Raw genomic sequence first — 16,716 nt, forward strand, 5'->3', positions numbered from 1 at the left:
GTTGGTGATTCTTCTCTTTTCAGATGTAAGCTCAAGACAACAATTAATTCTACAAGTGTTGGGACTTGATATCTTTTCTGGAAATTACAATGTGGTAACTTTTTTTTTCTTTTTAGGTGGGTGTCAAGGTTACAGTACAGGATACCTTGACTGGAATTCAGAAACTTATTAGTATGGCTTTCTCTACATATGTAGTAAGACCAGTTGGGGATGAAAAGGTATCTCATTTAACTCAGAAAAATCCTGACAGAAATATATTTCTGTAAAATGTTTCTTATTTGATTATTACAAAATGGACTAAAAAAGCTATTATCCACTTATTTCACCTGATGGCAGAAAAATAATGTGAAGTCTAAACTGTGAGAAGATTATAAAGACCTTCTCTATGTGACCCCGTGATGGGCTATTTTTCTGTCACTTTATAAGTCTTTTATTTTTGTAAATTCTTCCTTACTAGAATTGGCATCTTTATCCCAACTTGACTGATAAAGTTGGTAAAACCAATATTTCCAAACATAAAATGAAACCTTCCTGGGCAAGTTTAGAGGCTAAATTAATTGGTCAGTGTTTGAACATTAATGTGCTATATAAATGTTCTGTATTATTGCTTATGATTGGGCTGGCCCTGTGCCCAGCCCCTGAGCTCATGCGTCTTTAGCTCAACATTCCAAAAGGGTCATGTCAGGATGAAACTGGGGATGATTAACTAAGATCAGCTTCACTAGGCAGCCATTCAAGCAGGAGAATTTGAGGCCTCAGTTCAAAATCCATCAGTATTTTAGCTTTTGGAGCAAACAACTACCGAGTTTTTACCTTTTCAAGAGCAAGTTATTTATTAGATTATTGTTGTTGTTGATTTGTAGACAAGTTGGAAAGAAGGAAATTTCCTAGGGGTACTGTGTTTCTCGTTCCCAAAAAGAAGACACTGCTGGGAAGGGAGATTGGGAGGAAATACAATAAGGGATGCTGGAGGGGGTGTATATGTAATGGGGATATTTGAGAGATGCTGGAGGTGGTACCTGGGGGCGTTGGGTATTGTAGGAGGAACCTTTGTACTCACTCTTGAGGTAGGGGGCAATGTCACTGCTGGGTCGCTGAGACCCAGCACACAGTGAGAGCCATCAATCAGTACCTCCCTGAAGGGGTTTTCCTCTCCCTAGGGCTGTGAGTGTGGGATTCAGCAGCTGTGAGGGACCAGTCAGATGCCAATGCAGGGGAAGGACCTACTGGGGTTCTTTCTAAGCTGCAACATCTGTCCCACGTAAAGCCTGGACATTGCCTCTTATTTGAAAATTCTGCTCAGACAGAAGGTGGAGGATCAAAAAATAGGCAATATGCAGGAAATATTGGCTGTCTGGTGACCCTTTGACTGCCTAACTCTGCTACGGGGAGGGCAGGTTTGTTTTAAGAAGACACTGGCAAGATTCTGAGCAGGGATGGAAATGGAGGAAGGGAGCTGGTTTGAGAAAAGAAACAAAGGCAGTGAAGTGTTAGCATGGATTGGTGATACAAACATCCCTGCAGGAGAAGGAGGCAGAGTTGTTTCCAAAGGGTGAGGACAAGGCTCAGAGAGAACATGAAGTGGGGAAAATTGGTGTAGCCCGTGCCTTGCTGAAAGTGGATCCAGTGGAGATGTGGTTTTGGTCGTATGTAGCTGCTGGTGGCTAGAGCAACCCCAGTTTCCCTAACAAAGACTTTACATCTAATCCTCTACATCAACAAGAGGATTTAGGCAGAGCTACAGTGGAGAACCACTGTCATCCTCAGAGAACAGCAAGGAGATGACTTTGTTCTTGTTGACGCTTCTGGGCCTAGGTGGAAGGGACCAGAGAATAGATTTAGATACAGAGAGCAGCTGTTCCTTGCAACTCAGCTGTTTTTTCCTGTCCCTGTTTAGGTAACATTGTTCAAAAGCCAATGGGCTAGATTTTCAAACAGTCTGTGCCACTATCCTGGCCAATTCTAGCCATAGTATCAGGCATAAATAGAATTTGCACCTGCACTCTGCAAAAAAAGGGCAATATGCTTGGGAGCAGAAAGGCTTCACCTGCTGAAGGAGTGTTGGGAAAATGGCCTGTAAAAGTGTGCTGCTAAAGGCATTTTCAAAGGAGCATATTCGAGCGCAAGTAGTGGTCAGAGTGCAAATGTGCTTCCGGGACACAGCACACAGTATTAAAATCCTCAAGCTTATCTGAAAATGTGTTTCCAGTTTTACTTCTGGTGAAGCATTTTAAACAAAACGAGTTTTGGTGAGTTTCTTGTTTTTTTAGTTTTTCAAAACAAAACTACCTTGTCATTGAATTTTGGCAAATGGCTCAGAACTAAAAGTGAAAACCCTGATATTACTTAATCATTTGAACTTTAACTCTTTCTTATCTGTATCACTAACCCTTACTTGCTGTACATCAGAAATTACAGTAAAGAATTCTAGAGAATTAAATGGCATTGGCTCAAAGTGCAGTCCAGAGCACACTTAGATATGATTATACAATCACAAGAGCTTCTTTTCATTTGTGTAGGTGAACTTAAAACCAGTAAAACTTCAGTCTCCAGAAGATCATCTGGAGCATAGTCTGGCTACTGAGAGAAGAAGAATACGACTGGACCATAAACATGTCTTTGAGACCCTAATGCAAGATAGTAGTATGGAAGCTGGTCATTGTGGTCAGTAAATCAGACACAAGCAGTTATTATGAGCAGACAGAGGGTAGCTAAAAGAGGCCAATTCAGACTGGGCAAAACCATACAAAAACCTTGGGGAAAAGACTCCAGGTATTAGTAAGGGACATTCTAGGTTTGTAAAGGTGTGGAGGACAACAACTCTCTGACGTGGTTCTTTCTGTCCTTCTGACCTGTATGGATTCCAACTGTAAGTTTGTGGGATCAGGGCCCAAGCGTGAGTTGATCATGGTTTCACATTTACTTAGGGTTTGCCTACTTGGGGGTTTTAAACTGGATCAAACTGAGTTAATCTGGTTTTAAACCTTGCATAGAAACAATGCAGCCCATTACCGTGAATTAAGTCTGCATTTATTGGGAACTGTGAAGTCCTCTTGCAAAGTACATTAGGTATTCTTCAAACTGAATTTGTTTGATCTTTTGTTCATATGCACACAATTGCTGGGCTCCGCTTTTTTATTCTTTCAGTGGCCCTCCCACAGTGCTTTGCCCTGTTGACTGTTACTGGCCTGTCTTCTTATCTGTGTGACCTCACTGCCCTATTGTCCACAAGTTTCAAGGATGATGCTTTCTCCCGTTTAAAGCTGGCACAGAACCAGTTTTTGCCCCTTTGCTCACCAATCCAGTGTGTCATTATTCTGGCAATACAGTCACATGGCACCGTATGGCGCTGCACACGGCACCCTCAGTATGCCTCACCCTGCTTCATGGAGCTGGTCAGGATCCTGGATCTCATAACCACCTGGGAAGAAGTGTCAGCACAGGAAGTTCTTGTGGCACAGAAGATGTTCTAGAGAGGTCATGCATGGGATGCTGACCAATGCCAGATAAAGAACAAGCAGCTGGGAAAAAGTAGATTGAAATGCGGGGAAAGAGAAGACAATGCATGTGATCTGACCATTTTTGATGAATTGGATGAGATTCTATACAGTTATCGTACTATCAGCCAAGGTGCTGCCCACATTCTTCTCCCCACCAAGGAAGATGGGTCTGACCCATTGGAGGATGTGCAGGAAGATGCCACCTGAGAGCGAGGATTTTTTTGTGCCTCAGGGATCTGATGACCACCTGGAAAGGGAGCCCCAGTCCTGCCCTCCATTGGCTAAGACTGAGTCCCATCTAGAAACCCAGGCTGAAGAGTTGGAGTCCCTGGAGGGAACAACAGCCTGTAAGTAGTTATCTTTGCAGGGTATTATTTATTGTTATTGTTGGCTGATGTGAGCTAAATCCCTCCTCTCCCCCTCCGCCTTCCTCTCACCCTTTTTGTTCTGTTTGAAAATGGCTCACACCAGCATGGTTCAGTCACAGCCTATACTATCTCTTGAGGCTTCCCTCAGCGACAGAGTCAAACACTGAAAGCATTCCTGTGTGCAAAATTCAACAGTTTATGGCGACAGTATTTACAGGAAAAGACATTTGGTTAGTTTTTGTAGTTTTCATGCACACTGCATGCCTGGTCAAAACACAACAAATACTATTCTTTGCTGAGGTGCAAATGCTCTGTGACATGAATTCTAGCTGACAAGCATAGCAGGACTCAATCTGTTTTTTTCTACGCTTTTTCTGTGCCTTCAGAGGAGACATAGCAGAACTGTGAACACATTGTAGGGAATAGCTGTGCCCCCATCTCCTCCAATGTCATTAGCTTCCTGCAGCATTTCTGGGGGGACCACTCTGGTGAGTAACTCCATAGGGTATCTTACAGATCTGCACTGTGCCTTTCTGTATAAGACCAATCTGTCTCCTAGACACCTGCCTCAGTGTAACATTATCAAGAATTGGGACATCCTAAAAGGCATATGGAGGAAATTACTATCAAGATTATTCCCCCATCCTCCCCCATGAACCTCCCTTTAAACTTTTAATGTCACAGAGGTGCATCCAGGGCACAAAACAAAACTGAAAAAACAAACCTGGAACAAAACACCCCACCCCATCCCTAACAGCATGAAAGCCAAAATCGTAGAATGAAATCCATATTCATTCAGCACTCTCCATATATTCACACCACTTACCATCTTGGAGGTTCCCCCCAAAATGGGAAGAGTCTCAGGGGGAAATAAAGTCTCATATACCTACAAAGAAAAAGCTTCCATGACTTGTCTGTTACATGAACAATAAACAACTTGTTTTTTTCCCCCTGCTCCCACAACCACAGCACTTGCAACTGCCAGACCATCAAGAACAGGGCCTCTGTGTACTACGGACAGGCTGCTCAACCTGAAGGAGAGAAAAGGAAAGACGTGGGACAGAATGGCAGACTCACAGGGAAAACCAGGCTGACTAAAAGGTAGAGGCTGTACATGAAGAGCCAGAGGGAAAAAGAAATGCAGCTTTCCCAGAAGATCATGGCAATGGCCAAGGACAGTGTTGCAGTGGCCAGGAAAAGTGTGACTGTATCCTTGTGTACTCTACCACACCATAGACTAACATGTAGGCTTGTGACTCAAAATACAAAATGACAACATTCCCCTAGGTGTGTGTGCTCTCTGTGGGACACCTTGCTGGCTGCTCACCCCTCTGAGCAAGTCTCCAACCCTCAGCCTCTCCCACCCATCATTAAGGCGTTTCCCTTCGCTCTCAGAAATATTGTGCAAAACACATGATGTTGCTATGAATGGTTGGAACATTTTTTTCCCTGCTCTTTTCAACCTATTCCATAAACAACACTATCTGCTTTTCAAAAGCAGATGTGGCCACCATTCTACATGGTGCTTCAATAACTCTTTTTGTTATGAATTCTGTGCCCTGGTGGCAGAGGCAAATGATAGGCATTTGGGTTCCATCAGCTTGGGAATCCCATGTGTGCAAAGCCCTCCCCATCTTGAAGGTCTCTTACTAGTGCTGATCATCTCAGCTCTGCAGAATAATCCTCTCCCATCAAGTCACACTGGTTTCCTGGGTCCTGAATAGCACTCAAGTCTATGTAGGTGATCTAGAAACTGGTTGTCATCTTTCAACAGCTTGGCATCTTCCTAGTCTTCTGCCTCATCTTGCTGTCTTCACTGTAGATTATCCTGCTGCTGCACTAGAATATTCTCCTGCTCCCACATCATCTGCTTGGTGGTGCAACTGGTAAAGTCCAATGCAGAGGTTATCTGGCTCTGAGTGCTATAATACAGCCCAAGCAGCTTTTGCATATTCATGCCTGCCACCATGGTGGCTCAGAGTGTTGGTGTGTCTAAACTGGCTGACAACAGTTTTAAAACAGTGTATGACAATTGGGCAGAAACAAAGACATGGGATTAAAAAAAGTGAACCCACCTGGCTTCCCACAATTCACAGTCAAAACAATGCCAGGATTCAGTCTATTCTGCAACAAAGCAAAGGTCCATGGACTATCCCCAGCGAATGCTGTGTCCTCAGTTCACAGCAAGGTGCTGCAATGTGTAGCACTGAAGTATAACTGAGGTATAATTGAAGTAACATTCTTCATCTAGATTTACCTTTATCTCCCAGACTTATCTCTGTCCTGAAGTCACATGAATCAAAATTGCTGTATTTCTTTTCAATACCATGAAATTATCCCCTAATATTTAAGAAACTGTCTGGTATTTACAATTTGAAATACACATCTGCTTATGAACTGCAGTCACAAATAAATTATCTACAGGGAAAAACAACATCTATAGTAAATATAATACTTAGCTTTTACAATTTAATTGTGTTGTGTACAATTGGGATGGATACATTACATTACCATGGTGATTGATAGCTTTCTGGTAGGAAAACTCAAGACCACTAAAGAGCAATCAGAGAGTAGTGATGTTTAATCTCTATGATCCTAGCTGCACTAGGGAAATTTAGTAAATATTTTTTTTATAATTGCTCACACCAATTCAACATCAACAGGGCCATACAAAAAGTCAAGCAAGGTCAAAAATGAGATTAGTGTATATGAAGATTGCTAGCTTCCAAATATAGACAAAATACATCAAGTAAAAAAATGAAATTTGCCTTGTGAATGCAAGTTATACAACACGTAAAGAAGGTCCAAAGTGCAAGGTACTGAGATATCCTGTTTGATGATTGTAAAACACAGCTTACTAGGGCAGAAGCTAAAGACATAATTCAGGTCATATGAAATCCTGTGGTACAGGTGTTGCATGTTTGACATAGCTGAGACTTAAAACTATTACATCAAGGTGCATCTGAAAAAAAACAAAGACTGGTTTAAAAAAAAATCAGAACACTTCACAGTCAAGGTACTGAATGCATATGTAACTTTAAGCAGTGATTTCAGTAAGACACCTCAGATCCTAAAAGTCATGTGTATGCTCGACTAGCTTGCTGATTTGAGACCTAAAAGAGTGTGACCTTTAAATCCTCATCCACAAGACATTGGGGGCCAAATACATCCTTGATGTAACTTTACTGGGTTACACCAGAGTTCAGTTTATCCCTAGATTCTTATCTAGAACTTGTATAATATACATATTTATGTGTATGTTTACATACTTCTATTGAACATGTACATGGGTACGTTCACTGAAATAGTTTCAGTAAGAGACTGTTAAGATTGTATGGTTAAACACTTGAAAGATGAATTGGCAAAGCTAATGTTGTATACACAACCCTAACTCTGCCCCCAGTGCCTGGCTATAATATGGTATCTAATGAACACACACTGTTTTGCAAGCAATACCGTACAGTATGATACAGTGATTTTCTACACCCGTAAATCCACATGTATAGCAATTTTAGTACTGCAAGACATTTATATCAAAAGCAGATAATAAGCTGTACTTACTTTATATAAAACACTGCAGATTAAATATAGCAAACCAGAGTAATAATAAAAATTTACTGGCATACATAGGTTGCCTACATTTTCAATTAGGAGAGCTGCATAGCTGCCTAATTGCTAGGATGTGTGCTTTTAACACAGCATTTGTATGTATAACATAGCACATCCCTCCCAGAAGAATTTGCTCTGTCATTAGGGTGCTCTGTATCTCTCCATTCTGCTCCCTCTCAGACAAGAGGGCACAGTGCACCCTTGCATCTTGATAGAGCTTCAGGCTGTTGCTATGATTGGTAGTAGCAGAAGCCTTTTGCCTCCAGGCAATCCCTGGGGTAGGTTTCTGTCTCCCTATGGTCATTTTTTTTTAATTGTACCAAGAGCAGATAGATCCTTACAATGATGAGGGAAAGGGTATATTTCCCTGTTGGGACAGCTACTAACTCTACTCGTTTAACAATCCCATTAATAAACTGTTACCATGTTTCAGATAATGGAAGGGATACAGAGGAAGATACTATTTCAACTGATCTAACCCATGTGCAGAGCATTGAACTTGTCCTGCCACCTCATGCAAACCATCATGGAAATACATTTGGTGGTCAGATAATGGCTTGGATGGAGACAGTAGCTACTATTTCAGCAAGGTACTTTTCCGTTTGGTGCCTTCCTGTGTGATTCTGAAAAGACATGCTGGGTGGAAAATCAAAAGAACCCCAAATCCACCATTTTAATGTTTGAGAAACAGGGGCTAGTTACAAATTAGTAGTGAAAATGAAATATATTGTGGTCTCTCTTCTTAGTGAGGTGCAGGGGATGTCTACATATTTATATGAAGGCTTTTCTATGGCACTCAATTCCAGAGCATCTGAGTGCTTTACAACACTACTGAGGAATTATCACTACTGTATATCGTTTTTACAGATGGAGAACTGAGCTGAGGGACAGAAAGATTTTAAGGCTACAAAGCAAGTCATTAGCAGAGATAGAAATAGAACCCAGCTCCTGATGGCTAGAGCAGTGCCTTGACCACAAGAATATACTTCCATACATGCTAACATCCTCTGGCCCAGTATCAATAAAATCCTAAAATGGAGAGGCTGATCAAAGACCATCTGCAGCCCTCCATGCTTAGCAGAAATGAACTTGAGTATGGCCAGTGGGTCTGAAAAACATGAGAGCCACTACAAGGAGGTGTGGGTGGGCCCTGGCATGGGAGTCAGTAGAACTGAGTTCTATTCTAGCCCTTGACCCACTATATTATCTTGGGAAAGTCACTTAACTTCTCTGTTCCCAGTTCCCACATCTGTAAAATGGGAGCCATCATGCTTGCCTGCCATCTCTTGTGAAGTGCTTTGAGATCTACAGATGAAAAGTGCAAAGTTTTATTGCTAACCCTGAAGGTTCATTAGTGGCTCTGGCCCAACTGCACAGCAGTTCTTGCCTTCTGCCTGTAGGCTGGAGGGTCCCATTACCTCAGTCTTGACACAAACAAACTTCTTTGTGTGTGAAACCTGAATTTCTATCAGAATTCCCCTCACACACGACTTGACCTACTTCACTGCAGGGATGCTTGCTACATGTTCATTTTTTACTTTAATAATTAAATGCCATTCCTTTTCATTATTTATGTAATTTTGATTCTTAGCCAGTTAGTTGTACCGATAAGAGATTCTCTATAGTTCTTAGATAAACAGCTCATTTTATTAAAATTAGAAAACCCGCTGTGCAACTCCATTGACTTCAAAGGAATTACTCATCATTTATGCTAGTTGCACCGGAGATCCAAGCCAAAATATCAGGCCCTGCTTCCCTTTGATATATCAGTACACAACAAACCCGAAAGTTAACATAGTTTATTTGGAATGATGAATATCGAACATAATTTATCAGGTTGAAACTTTTAGCAATAATAGCCCATGGCGGAGACAATATTGGATGGAAACAGAGAGCTTGTATTTTGTGCTTGAGAAATAGCTGGCCTCGCTACAAATCTTTTGTAAGGCAACAATTAGCTCTGACCTTTCAGGGTACCAGTTAGAGTTGCTATGGCCACAGGCTGAGATGGGAGGAGCAATAGTTGAAGAATACATTTTAAAGACCCATAGAAAGGTTTTTCAAAAGGTTATTTCCTCTTTCTAAAAACTGGGAAAGTAATTAAAGGCAGTCCTGCAGTAATTGAAAGTCATTTTGAACCAGGACTGTCCTTTCTGATATGTTATACTACCAATAGAAGTATTCAGGGCTTAGTTCTCTAAAAAATGTATCTTAATATTTAGGAAAAAAATTAAAATCATATACTTTCATCCTCTTTGTATTTTTGCTAATGTTGTATCTTTACCATGAGTGTTGTAAATGAAATACCCATTTAGCATTTTAAATAGGAAGAGGAAATTATGTTTAATGAAATTACAAAGTCATTTGAATGTATTAGTCTATTATAAAGATGCTCTATTCAATTAATTAGCAACAGATAATTGTGTGCATTTAACTCTACTGGTACATTAGTTTACGGATAATGCAATTGAGTTAAGAGCTGCAACTGCTATAAAACTACATCATTTCTCAGCTAAAATGTGTAAAATGAAATTTTGTTATCATATATGTATGCTTTTATCACTGAATTTGATGGGGAGTTTCATACATGTGCATGAGGACAGAAAGTGGCCTTTTAGAGTCAGGAAATAAATTTCATTGTTATTTATTTGGCTGTGTGACAGGTATTAAGGGTGCAACCATCCTTTTCCGCCCAGAAGGGGGGTTCAGCGGACCCATCGCCTACCGTAAGCCCAGTTTTTGGGTCCCTGCCCCTTGGGACAGGTCCCGTGGGTGCGATCTCCCTCTCCCGCGTCGGGAGGAGGGGTTCAACGAACCCATGAGTTCCCCTGGGGAAGGGGTTGAGTAGGATCCCCAGCTCTGAAGTCTAGCCCGTCTCCAGGCGGGGTTCTGAACACGAATATGGAGTCTGGGTTGGGGTTCTGGCTTATACTGGTGGGCTGCGAATCCTGGGGATAGGAGTAGGTGGGGGAAGGGGGACCCAGGCCTGCCCTCTCCTCTGGGTCCCAGCCCGGGGCCCTAAGTGCAGGGTGCGGCGCTCCCTATGCACGGCGGACGGGGGTAATTCCTGAAACCCATCTGCCCATGGGCACCAGAGGCGCACCGCCTCGGGCTGCTTCCTTCCCCCCTCCCGGGTACTTGGTCCCGTGGAACCGTCGCAAGGCCTCACCCCCACTTGGTCCATCTCTGGTCCTCCTGGGCGATCCGGTGGCCCGAGGGTCTCATGCTGTTTCCTCCAGCATGGGGGCAGATCCTCCCTGTTTTCTCCAGGACAGGGCCGCTGCCTCCGAGCGTGCCCCCTTTGCCTCTGGCTCTGCCGCTTTTCAAGTGGACCGGGGACAGATGTCGTGTGACGGGGCCCCGCCCCCTTGGCGTGGTCCCGTGTTGGGAAGTCAGGCAGCGCGATGGAGGCCCCTGCGTCTCCCGGTGTCTGCCGGCTTGTACACCCTGCCAGCCTGACGCCAGGGAACGCCGGCGTGGCTTGGCCCAGTCTCACGGGTGACAGGACCGCGCCACTTCCCTGCTCGTCTCGGCCCCGCCGCGGCGGAAGCCGGGGCTGTTCCGGCCGGCCGCAGTGCCGGCTTGCCTTTCCCGCCACGGTGGGGGGGTGGAGTCTCCCCCCCAGCAGTGCGGACCCTCATGGGTCCATCACAGGCTATAGCACCTAGATTGGGGCTCAGAGCTGTGGAAAACAATAGAAAAGTTCCTCCCACCCACAAGAATGTACAAATATAAAAGTCACAATCCTGAAGCTACTTAATCACAAGTGCAATTCCAAGTAATCCAGTGATGCCCATGGACAACTCAGGTGACCAAAGTAATGCATGTGATTAAGTGTTTTCAGGATCAGGGCCTAAATTGAGAAAAGAGGGACTAGTGAGTGTAGTAAACAACAGAAACATATGGGAAATGGAAGGATGATGTACACAACAATAATAATGCAATTTATATTACATGAGAATAACTTTAACCCTTGATTTTTAAAGGTTATGCATGCCACTTTGTGCTTCTGCATGGGCAAATGGCCAGTTGCATTCCCGGCTTTTTGCATGTTTACAAACCCAGCTTCCAGATTCAGCTTCATTAGTTGCTTGCAATTTTTAATAAAGACATATCTCCTTAGTGTCATTACAAGTAATTCAGGCTGTATTTGCATAAGTTTTTGTTTCACATAATCATATGCTGCACAAAACAATATTAATTTCTGATTAATGTGCAGCAACCATCAGAGCTAAAAAGGCTGTATGGACCAAAGTTCTTACATGGATACATTGTCTTTAGTCCTGAGAAAGTGTCACTAACTCAAATAGGCCAAAAAGTGAACTCTTTTCTCACACTGAACAATATCTTACTCACCAAGTAGCCCTGTTGAAATGTGTGGGGCTTGTGGGTCAGTAATGTAGGCAAGGGAAGGCACAGCCTTTCCAAAACTGCCTACTCAGCCAACCATCTAAGGCTGGGACTGTCTCTGGGGTCAGCTGCGGGGGAGGGAAGGGGCCGTGGCACGGCAGGGGAGGGATGAGACCACGGCACGGCAGCCTGGCTCCTCTGGCCACTGGGGAGGGATGAGGCTGTGGTGCGGAGCACAGCTCAGCAGCCTAACTTCCCCAGCCACCAAGGAAGGCTGGCCCGGACCTTAGCAGGGCAGGCCCAGCTCTCCATGTGGCCAGGATGGGGCTGAAGGTGGGCACGGTTTGGCTCCAGGGGCTGGGCATTAGGTGGAAGGGGTGAGGGTGGGGCTTGCCTTCCCCAGCTAGGCTTTCACCTGCCGCCCATGGTGGGGCTCTTTGAGAAATAAGATACTACTGCATGAGAGCAAGGAGTTCATAAACTGCCCCAATGTGACATATATAACAAGTAGTGGACATTCAGTAGTTAATGATTGTAAAGTGCATTGCAAATGAAGCAACACAATAGAAGTGGTATTATTTTGTGAGACCCAAATGTGTGTTGCCATAGAGCTGAATATGCTATCCTTTATGGGAAGTCTAGGTATTAACTTCGGGTTTATGAATTTCTAACTTGTGGGGACCTCTTTACTGTAAGTATGTCAAATAATCTTGGGCTGTACAGATATAGAAAAATAAATGACAAGGCCATATAATCTGCTTTTTGTCTCTCCTGCTTTCTCATTCAGTCGCCTCTGTCATTCAAATCCCACCCTGAAGTCAGTTGATATGTTTAAATTCCGGGGACCGTCTACTGTTGGTGATCGCCTTGTCTTCAAAGCAATAGTTAACAACACATTTCAGAAAAGGTAAAACTATCTATGTGCACGTCTCACTGCCCCTCTTAGCACAAGCCCTCTGAATATTTCAGACTCGAGCCATCACTGGTACTTTTTAATGAAGAAATGTTTTTAAATAGCTCTGCTTTTCTCACGTCAAAAATAGTGTGGAGCTTGGTTTATTGTTTTTTCCCTATTCAAATTTTAAAAGATCACCTGTACCCTCTAGTGATTGACAGCCCACTTCTGCAAGCCCTCAATTACAAAGGTAATGCTGAGCAAGCCAATGGAACTCCAAGTCCCCAGTGGGACATTATAGTCATTTGGGCCCCAGGCCCAGTGATGGGGTGAGGCAAAGGTAGCAGTTGCCCCAGGGTCCTGTGAGTCAAAGGCGCCCAGGGCTACTGGCTGCCGCCACTGCTACCCGAGGCTCTGCACAGCTCTGAGGGCTGGGGGGAGGGGATGGCATGCTGCGCCTTGGCCCCACCCTTTCTGCCCAAGGCCCCACTCCTTCCAGGAGTGTGAAGCTGCTCCCCCCGCCCTCCCTTGCACCTTGCTCAGGAGCCCATAGCAGCTGTTGGCTCCACTGTTGGGTCCTGATCCTGAAGTGCACTTCATGTGGGCAGAACTTATTGCATCATCCAGGCCCTAGCAGCTCCGTCCTGGTTGCAAAACTCTTGTTTTAGAAGAGGAAGGAAGACCAGGAGGGTGAGTACATCAAATGCAGGCAGGGATCAATAGGCATCGCTTCCACAGATCACAATCACAGTCTATGCCAATCACAACTGGTTCTAAGTTGGGCAGAATACGAATATTAATGGGAAAATAGTGTATATTTAGCACAGAGAAAGGACCTGATGCTTGAATTCATAAATCTGCTTTGTACCCATCCCGTGGCATAAAGTGGACTTAAACACATTGGATCCTGCCTCCTGAGAATCCCTCATTGTGGGGGAAACCTCTAGTAACTAAAGCCACCCTGGCAACTCCTAACCTACTAGCCCCTTTCTGAAGCCAAGTAACGGGTGTGTGTGGTTGCAATATCCCTTTGCTAAAGGGATCCCCAGCTACTGGAATAAATCAGGCATAAATAAATTACACAAGGAAAGTGACAGGACCCTAGCTAGCATGGACAGGGAATGTCAAAGTGACTTACACCCATCTTTGTCCCACACGAAGCCCTGATCCTGTGATAAGCTCTGCTCAGCCGACCAGAGGCTGTGGCCCTAAGAAAATAGGCAGAAGTGTAATGCCAGCAGACCTTGGGCATCTGGGGTGGAATCGAACCTGGGATGTCTGGTGCTTACTGCATGAGCCTCTACTTCATGAGCAGTGCTCGACAAATAATGCAATCTACTAGCCCATGGCGAGTAGATTGCAACCCGGAAGAGCCAGGTTCGGGCGATCTGCGAGGCTTGCTGCGGTTCAGCGAGCCCTGTTCATGAGCTACTAGCTAAGGCTGTAGAGCAGACTCATTATTCTTTCTGTAAGTGGTCTTGGAGCCACTAGTTGGGACAGTAGACCACATCCAGTTGTGTTGTTATGGAATTGTCACAGGAAAGGCCACAGAAAGGTGTAAGTTACAGATTCCTTGAACTTCAGCTACATTTCTGGAACAAATAGGGTCCTGGCAGCAAAAGAGAACTGCTATTCCATTCTATCAAGGGCTGAATTTGGTCCCCCCAAGGACACCAGCTTGCTGTGAGTTATCCTTATCTTGCACATCTGCATGACAAATCAGTGGAAGTTTGGTCACATCTCCAAGACTTTCCACCGAGCCCCATCTTCTCGTGCTCTGCTCTTCGATAGGTATATAAGCAGCTACACCACAGGTTGGCCATCCCTGGTCCAATACCCTCAGGACTTGACCAGCCCCAAACAAGGGAGTTTGCCAGACCAGGGAATGTCAATGCCAGCCCCTTTTCTTCCAATGCCAAGCCCTGCCATTGGACACTGGGCCCTGCTGCCATCTACTGGGTTATGCTCCTGGGCCCTGCTGCCATCTACTGGGTTATGCTCCTGACCACCAGCTCCCAGGCTCTGCTCATGGCCAAAGCCCTGGTTGCCAGGCTCCAGCCTCCAGTTCTGGCTGAGCTCCGACTCCTGACCCCAGCCCTGGCCATTGAGCTCCAAGCTTGCCGCATTGCTTTTTCTCATGTGTGCTCCAGCCTCCGGGGTCCCCAGCAATACTGGACAGTGGATGTTGTCAGACCAGAGTCTCCTGGACTAGAGCGGTTAGACCTACCTCAGTTCATTTTCTTCCTATTTGGCACCTACGTTACTTTGCTACTTAAATTCATTTTCTGCCCATTTTAGTCCTGACATTTATCTTAAACCCACTTTTAAATCATTGCTGAAATATGCCTCTGTGTCTAGTTACTAAGCCAATCATTAATTGTTAAACTATCTGAAATATTCAGATTTCCACTACTGTTGTTCCCCATACCCAAGACGTGTATAACTGCTCTGGTTACTATCTATGTTTGTCTCATTGCTGCTTCTGCATCATTCTGTGATGGTTAAATAATTTATTTCAACTCTTCTTTCAGTGTTGAGGTTGGTGTTCGTGTTGAGGCCTACAACTGTGAGGAGTGGACCAAGGGCCAAGCACGGCATATTAACAGCGCTTTTCTCATTTTTAATGCTGTAAATGACAAAGGAGAGCTCCTCGCTTTTCCCAGAGTCAAACCCACTACAAAGGTCAGCTCTTTACATGAGAGACAGAATGGCTTATATAGTCCAATCCCAAATAATGCATATCACACTGCCAACCCTTGGGAGCCCTTCTTGGGAAGTGACGCACTAAACAAGGGTATAAACTGAATCACTTTCTCGTCTTCCACCTTCAGAGAATATTCTGAATTTGAGAAAATGTGGAGGATAATTGAATACCTTCAAGCTTTGTAAAGGAGGTTGCTGGAATCAGCCTCCCAAGTGCCATTGAATTTCAGTGGAAGTTGGTATCAGTTGGAAGCAGCAGGTGCTTTTGTGGAAAAACTTGCCCGTCTAGACGCAGCCACCGGATATTAACTCAAGTAGTAACAAGAGCAGAGAACTTAAACAAAAAAAGAAACTTATTTCCACTGAAATTGAACAAGAAAAAAATATGCCGATTAACAGACTAAAATAGAGAATTAGATGTAATATTAAAAATACCTAAATCATTCAGCACACATCCCATTGACATTCAGTGGGATTTATGCTCCTAAATTACTTAGGCCAGGTATATACTAGATCCAGAAGGTTAGCTTAGGGTACGCAACTCCAGCTATGTAAATAACGTGACTGGAGTCAATATATCTTAAGCCAATGTTGGCATCATCTTCACAGCAGTAATGGGAGCAAATGCTCCACCACTCAAATTGAGGCATACAGGTGCTGACTGGGGGTGCCCTCAGCTTTTTAGTTAGCCAGTCTTTACTAGACCCACTAAATCGAACACTAGAAGATCAATCTCACTACAATGTTTAGCATTGTATTTCTCTGTTGCGCCTTGCATAAGACCTCATAATAGTACAGTGCTACTAGGATACCCCAAACTGGTATTTACATTATTTTTCTTAATTTAAGGAATACTGTCACATAACAAAAACCCTGAACACATTCATACCTGAGGAAGTTTCATTGTTGATAAGTACAATTATTTTCAGAGAGACGGGTTTAAAAAATACTTTATTTTTGTTGTACGACAGTGTTCCTTTTAATAAATAATCCTTAATTGTCTTTAGTTGCACAACATTATCCAAGTAGAATGCATCGTAATTCATTCCCATTATTTCTGTTTTGTTTTACGTCTTCTGAAGGATGGTTTGAGAAGGTATCGTGGAGCGATTGCACGCAGGAGAATTAGACTAACCAGGTATAAATAAATTCCAAAGATAACTTAGTAGTGAAAACTATCTTCACAATGTGGCAGAAGGGAACTTTTTTATTTTTTACATATACTGTGCTCATTATTTTAAGTCTTCTCAGATACAATGATTATAGTCACTTAGTAATTCTGGACCTGATC

General features: G+C 43.8%; 1 protein-coding gene across 1 annotated transcript in view; it reads left to right on the forward strand.

Moving 5' to 3' along the window:
* The window catches only part of ACOT12 (acyl-CoA thioesterase 12), a 49,924-nt gene that overhangs the window by 15,353 nt on the left and 17,855 nt on the right, over positions 1-16,716 (forward strand). Inside the window, exons 4-9 of the mRNA XM_075932206.2 lie at positions 117-218; positions 2,520-2,664; positions 7,911-8,067; positions 12,615-12,734; positions 15,254-15,404; positions 16,508-16,563. Of these exons, the coding sequence (XP_075788321.2) occupies positions 117-218; positions 2,520-2,664; positions 7,911-8,067; positions 12,615-12,734; positions 15,254-15,404; positions 16,508-16,563 (731 nt within the window). The remainder of the gene's footprint in view (positions 1-116; positions 219-2,519; positions 2,665-7,910; positions 8,068-12,614; positions 12,735-15,253; positions 15,405-16,507; positions 16,564-16,716) is intronic.

The sequence above is a fragment of the Pelodiscus sinensis genome, chromosome 6 (genome assembly GCF_052426305.1).
Source record: "Pelodiscus sinensis isolate ZL-2025 chromosome 6, ASM5242630v1, whole genome shotgun sequence".
NCBI classification, from domain to species: domain Eukaryota; kingdom Metazoa; phylum Chordata; order Testudines; family Trionychidae; genus Pelodiscus; species Pelodiscus sinensis.